The 6,406-nt window shown below is 59.2% G+C and overlaps 1 protein-coding gene across 2 annotated transcripts in view; it reads right to left on the bottom strand.

The window, feature by feature from the left end:
• ARHGEF19 (Rho guanine nucleotide exchange factor 19) overlaps window positions 1-6,032 on the bottom strand; it is a 14,202-nt gene extending 8,170 nt beyond the window's left edge. Inside the window, exons 1-6 of one of the 2 annotated variants that reach the window (XM_029947859.1) lie at window positions 5,987-6,032; window positions 1,662-2,105; window positions 961-1,242; window positions 691-799; window positions 538-614; window positions 20-282 (exon numbers count right to left, since the gene is read on the bottom strand). In XM_029947859.1, coding sequence (XP_029803719.1) covers window positions 20-282; window positions 538-614; window positions 691-799; window positions 961-1,242; window positions 1,662-2,076 — 1,146 coding nt within the window. In that variant the 5' untranslated portion in view covers window positions 2,077-2,105; window positions 5,987-6,032. Of the gene's footprint in view, window positions 1-19; window positions 283-537; window positions 615-690; window positions 800-960; window positions 1,243-1,661; window positions 2,106-3,177; window positions 3,221-5,986 lie in introns of those variants that run through there. The other variant, XM_029947860.1, reaches the window with a different exon arrangement.
• Window positions 6,033-6,406: the final 374 nt, after the last annotated feature.

Below are 6,406 nucleotides of genomic sequence, written 5' to 3'. Positions count from 1 at the left end.
GCCGACCCCCGGCGCCCACCTCCTGCAGCTTGCAGTCGCGCAGGCTCAGCGTGGCCAGGACGCCGCTGCCGCGCACGTCGGGGATGTCCTGCCACAGCGAGAAGGTGGAGCCTCGCGCCGAGCGCTGCGCCCGGAAGGAGCTGCTCGGGGAGAGGTTGGCGCGCGGTGGCCCGGGCCCCTCCTCCGCGCCCTCCGCCTCGTCCCCCGGGCCCTCCTCCTCGCGCTGCTGCCGCCGCAGTTCGCGGGCGCTGGCCACGTCGCTGTATTCCTGGTAGAGGACCGCTGGGCGGGGAGAGGGGCGGGGGAGGGCCGTGGGGCGCCCGCCTGCCCGGTCCGGCCCCTGCCCGGCTCCCCTATAGCCCGCCTCGCTGAGCGCGCCTTCCGGAAGGTTCGGGTAGCCGGACGCGGCGGACCCGGGCACGCACTCCCTCACCCCTTCCCATAAACCCTGCCGCGCGCCCCCTGCTAGCGCTGTGCCCTCTCGCACGATCCCAACCTCTGAACTCTCCAACCCCCCCAGCCCTGCCTCCCACATACTGTTTAGGAGAAACCGTGACTGGCGCCGCTCACTGGCGCTCCTGGAACCCAGAGCCAGCTCTTCCTGCGCGTCCAACCTAGAAAGGGACTGTGTCAGGGCCCTTCTTCGTCTGCACCCCCTCTTCGGACCGAACTCGAAGTAGGAGATGGTACCTGGGCTCGGGCCAGCCACTCTGGGCCCCGCTCAGGTCAACAGGGGCGGGCATCGCCATACCGTCTTCCCTCATCTCTACACTGCGCGACTCCCTTCCAGACGCTTTCCCTGGAGGGGGCGAGAGCTGAGGGTGGGTGGTTCCAAGAATGTCACTGGGCACCTGGGGTGCCCTGCTCCCGCTGCCCAGCACCCAGTCTCAGGTGTGGGCGGGGCCCCGTGCTGCACCTGGCTCATGGCCTGCTCTTAGGGCCCAGGGGAGAAGCTGGTACCTTCCCGAGCTGCTCCAGTGCCTGACCCTGGGTTCAGCGCCCTGGCTGCTGAATTCCGCCCCAGGCGCAGGGAAGAGTGCAGCCGGGTCATCAGCTCAGAGGCTGAGAAGCGCCTCCGCTCAGGCCCCTCCAGGCCTAAGCGGGAGGGCCCGGACAGCTCCAGCGGCCTAGGCTCCTCTGTGCTCAGGGCTTGCTCTGCTGCCTGCCCAGGCTCCAGGAAGACAGCATGGGTGTCGGGGCTGCCAGGGAGCTCTTCACGCTGGTACACCCGCATCTTGCGCCCTACAGGGAAGTGGGGTGAGAGCACAGGCTGGCTTCTATCTGGGCGGGCACTCTCTCCACTCCTGCCTGCTGCTGCCCTGTGGTCCTGAGCATCTGAAGGACATGCCTCAGAGAAAGGACAATGTTTTTGCCAGGATCTGGACACCCGCAAAATGGGATCAGCAAGAGGGGTAGAGAGAGCACAGGGCCTGACTGCAGTGGGCCAAGGGCCGAGGAGCTGAGGGCGGCCACTCGTTTGCCGTGCAGCGTCCCACAAGTCACTTGCCCACCCTGAGCTCCAGTTCCTGCCCTTACCGCTAAAATCTACCACTTGTCCTGCCTGTTTGGAGAACTTAGGGGCTTAAGAGTTGTAAAAGAACCACCCAACTTCTCCCCTCTCTGCCCCACTGGGCACCACCCCCTCACCCAAATTGACTCACAGGCTGACTTCTTCTCTGAGCCGTGGCTGGCCCGGCGCTGTGGCTGTGGGTGCTGGGGACTCCAGGGTCCCTCCAGAGCTGGGGGCTGGGCACTAGGACAGTGTGGCCAGCTGCCAGCCCTGCTGGGCCGCATCCCCCCACTGGTGGAGATCTCGGTGTTGGAGACTCCCAGGGATGGAGGCCATAGCAGCCCTTGGAGAGGAGCAGGGGTCTCCAGAGACCAGCGGCTGCCAGGAGCCTGCAGCTCCTCTGGGTCAACGGGGAAGAGATCCAGACACACAGGGCTCGGGGGCTGCAGCTTGGGCAACTCTGCAAAGGACAGACTCTCCTGCTGGCACACAGCTACTGGGCGGCGGGCAGTGCCACGTGGCCTGGCCAGGTGGGACTGGAGGGTGGCAGGTGGCCCACAGTCCATTCCTCCTTTGCTCTGCCACCCACCTGGACCTGCAGGGGAAAAGGTGTCAGAGGCGGACACACAACAGCAGGGTTGGCCAGCATGACACCTTTGTCTTGGAGGCCTGGACAGACCCTTGTGTGCTCATGTCTGTACCAGCAGGTTCACACCTGATTGCATGGCAATAGCTCACACTTACACTCATACTTGACACTTACTGGACGGCAGGTCGAGTGCTTTAGATTCATAATTGCATTTACACAACAACCCTGGGCTGATGCTATTATCATCCCCGTTTTATAGGCAAGGAAAGGGAGGCACAGAGGTTATTTAGTATATGGTGGAGGCAGGATTCAAAGCCCGGCAGTCTAGCCTGAGTCTGTGCTTGTAACCACCTTGCACATTTTCAGTTCTCACTGACATAGGACCAGACATACAAGCACCTACGTTGTCACACAAACACATGTATGTTCCGTGCACTTGCACACACGTCTTCTTCCAAGTATGCACATGGACATACATACATTCGCAAATACACTCAGACATTTCAAGTTCACGGACTCGCATATTCAAACACTTTTTATACAACTACACATATTCACACAGACACGCACGCGCACACAAACACACGCTGACCCATCAGATATTTATGTATCCGCTCAAGCTTTCTCTCACTCCGGTTCCATTCACACTCACACATCAAGCTACAGACACAAACACACAGGCCCAGAAGTCCTTGCCTTGGTGTTACCCAACCTCCTCTCCCATGCCCGGAGTTACAGCCTTCAGTGCTGACTGGTGCCCACACCCTGCCAAGCTGGCTGGGAGGGTCACAGACTGGCAGTCGGGCCACCACCCAGATCAGGCTAGGCCCTCTCAGGAGAAGAGCAGGGAGATGTCCCGGCCCCAAGGCTCCCCAGCTTGGGGCGAGAGAAGTGGCCTTCCCTACCCCAGCTCCCAGCCCCCCGGATCAAGCCAGGCTGACCGGGTCCTCTCTGGGCAGGAAGTCATGCCAAGGCGTCTGCCGGAGCCTCGGGACAGGCCTAATGATTGAGGGATCCGAGCCCCCATAGCCCTCCCCCCTGTGGCCCTCCTCTGGCTGCCCTCCTGCAGCCCCCTCACCTTTCCAGCCGAGCTCTGATGTTGTTCTGCTCCAGCAGGGGAAGCCCTCTCTCTGCCCAGCTGGCTGGGGGAGATCCCACCCAGACAAAGAGTTTGATTCATCAAACCCTGTGGTGAGGCAAGCGGTGGGGAGGGAGGGAGCAGGCAGCAGGCTGGGCGGGGGCCTACCCTAGCCTGGCCTCACTGTGGGCAGGCGGGGCAGCATGGACCCCCCCAGAGGCCCCCTCAGGCCAGAGGGGCAGTGCCCAGCTTGGCAGGGCAAGGAGACCCAGGGGGCAGAGACCCATTAGGCAGCATCTCAGAACGGAGACCCCAAAACACTCAAACCCAGAAAACCACAGACGCCAAGGCATTCAGGGACCCAGAGATGGAGACAGAGACACTGAAAATTTCACAGACCAGATACTCAGAGACAAATGAGAAGCACAGAGAAACCCAGGGAGACAGATGGATAAATGTTTTGTGCCCCACGGGGTTGCCAGTCTAGTGAGGGAGCTAACAATCTGGGTTGGCAGGAGCCCAGCCAGAGGAACCATCAGCGCTCAACTTGACCTGAGCATTCCAGGAGGGCTTCCTGGAGGAAGTAAGGGTGAACTCTTCCAGCTGAAATATCCAGGGACCCAGTAAACATAGGGAGAAAATCTTGACCTGAGAGGAACAGTGACAGCGTCAGTGACCTTGGAAGAGAGGGATGAAGACCCAGTGGGGGACCACTCTGCACAGCCGCCCAGCCACTCCCCTGCTCTCTTTAATCCCTGTCTGGGGTGGGGTGAGGCTGCTCAGTAAGAGATAGTTATTTCTAAGAGTCCAGGCCCTCCCCTGAGGGACGGCGTTAGCTTGGTACCTTAAACCTCTGTCCATCTGAGCACGTCTGTTTTCTCACCTGGTAAATAGGCTAGTCATGCCAACTTTAAAACACGAATATGGGGCCTCCTGGATGCCTCAGTTCATTGAGCGTCCGACTGTGGCTCAGGTCATGATCTCACTGCTTGTGGGTTTAAGCCCTGCATTGGGCTCTGTGCTGACAACTCAGGGCCTGGAGCCTGGAGCCTTCTTTGGATTCTGTCTTCCCCTCTCTCTTCCCCTCCCATGCTCATGCTCTGTCTCTGTTTCTCCATAATAAATAAATGTTAAAAAATAAAAATAAAACAGGGGCGCCTGGGGGGCTCAGTCGGTTAAGCGTCCGGCTTCAGCTCAGGTCATGATCTCACAGTTCGTGGGTTCGAGCCCCGCGTCGGGCTCTGTGCTGACAGCTAGTTCAGAGCCTGGAGCCTGCTTCAGGTTCTGTATCTCCCTCTCTCTTTGATCCTCCCCTGCTTTTGCTGTTTTTCTCTGTCTCTCAAAAATAAATTAAAAACATTTAAAAAAATAAAGAAAAAAAATAAAACAAAAACAAAATAAACCACAAATATGAAAACCCACAGTAGCATGTGTAAAGTGCCTAGCATGTAGTGGATAGTTGATAGTCATTCTACTGAGTCTTGTGATTGGTCTTTCTCTAGTCAGGCAGGTGGCTTGGGCCATCACACAGATGGGGAAAGTGAGGCAGTGAGAATGAAGCCCACCCTTGTCTGTAGGAGCATGTGGAGAGAGACAGAAGACCACTGTCCACCAGAAAGGTCTCTTTTTCTCCAGGAATCTGAAGTCCTCAACACAGAAGTCCTACTTGCTTCTGCAAGGACCCATATGCAAGAACACACGTGTGCCTCTGTTCCCTTGTATTTTGGCTGGTCCTCTCCACTTGGAGTCTGGAAGCCCCTGGAAGGCAGGGAGCACACAACCCCTATTCCCTTCTGAGTTACAGGGATAAACGAGCAAAAGCATGGAAACCCTTCGGGCAGGAGCACTCCCGTATTAAAGACTTAGAGGAGGCGTCTGGGTGAATGCCGAGGGAAGGCGGGAGAAGGCTTTCTTGAGAGGTAGAGCCCTGGGGGAGGAAGTCAGGAGTGAGTCAGCCTCCACCTCTGTCCAGACCAAAGGGCAATGGGAATGACCCTGGGATATCAGGGGATGCACAGGCTGAGAGACCGGCGCTGTGGCCTTTCAAAGATGTGGCCCACTCAATCTCAGTGCTGGGGACCAAGGCGGGTAGAGCTCTGTTCGTAGTGTGTGCAGCTCATCTCTGCTGGGGGAGGGGAGTGTGTGAAGGGAAAAGCCTCAGGAAGAGAACTGGCCCAGAGCAGCAGGACATTCCCTGCCCCAGACATGATCACAGGATATTCTAGTGCCAATGGTCATTCTGGAACCCACAGGGGAAAGCTCAGTGTTGACACTGACCAGCTGTGTGGCCTTAGGCAAGTCACAGCCTGTTCCTGGGCCTCAGTGTCCCCATCTGTAAAGTAGCACATGAGAGCCCTCCTGCCTGCCCCCTCTAGGACACCTGTGTCATCATGGGTGTCTCGTGGAGAAGAATGGGCAGGGGCCAGGGAGGGTCCCATCTGGTGGGCACGGCTCATCGCAAAGACGATGCGCTCACTTGGCAAGGCTGGCAGAGAGGGTCTCTGGATACTACCATGGTCCGGGGAGAGCACCTCTGGCTTCCCGTGCCCGAGTTTTCCCTGCTCTCTCTCTGGTGCCCCGATGCCCTGAGCGGTAAGGCCCTGCCACAGCCCCTCTGCTTCTCCAGGGACAAAGCCAAGTGGCAGGTGATGGCTGGAAAGGAGATCCAGGCCAAACAGGCCCTGGAGCCCCAGGAGACCATAAGTGGGTGGGAGCCAGGATCAGAGAGCAGGCAGGCAGCACAAAGGACTCACTCTGGGCAGACTGGCGGGAGCAGGGAGGGACTGCAGGCCGCAGGGTGGGGCCCTACCTCAGCCAGGGAGTTCCGTCCGGCCTCCGACACGGTCCAGGGCTCCGGACCACCCTGGGGCTCTGGGGTTGTAGCCTCGTCCTCAGGGGGCGATGTCAGCATGGCCCCCGAGCCAGGCCGTGCAAGATCCCGGGTATTGTGTGGGGCGGGGAGGGGGGAGGCGAAGGCGGAGGGAACCTCTGCAGGCGGGCAGACGGCTGTCTCAACGTGCCTGCTCCCCGCCCCCCTTCCTCAGAACCGGTTTGGCCAGTCTGGGGTACTAGAGGGGGGCTGGAACAATGGGAGTCCTATGCCCAGGAGAGGCTCTGAAGGACCCCAGACCGATGTCCTAAAGACGGGGGGATGCACTGCTTTTCCTCCTAGGAAACAGGTCACCCCCTCTTCTGGAGCTGCCCAAATGTGAGACGCCCTGGGAGTGGA

The sequence above is a fragment of the Suricata suricatta genome, chromosome 8 (genome assembly GCF_006229205.1).
Source record: "Suricata suricatta isolate VVHF042 chromosome 8, meerkat_22Aug2017_6uvM2_HiC, whole genome shotgun sequence".
NCBI classification, from domain to species: Eukaryota; Metazoa; Chordata; class Mammalia; order Carnivora; family Herpestidae; genus Suricata; species Suricata suricatta.
Note: the sequence above shows the minus strand (reverse complement) of the source record. Positions and strands in the feature narration are given on the sequence as shown.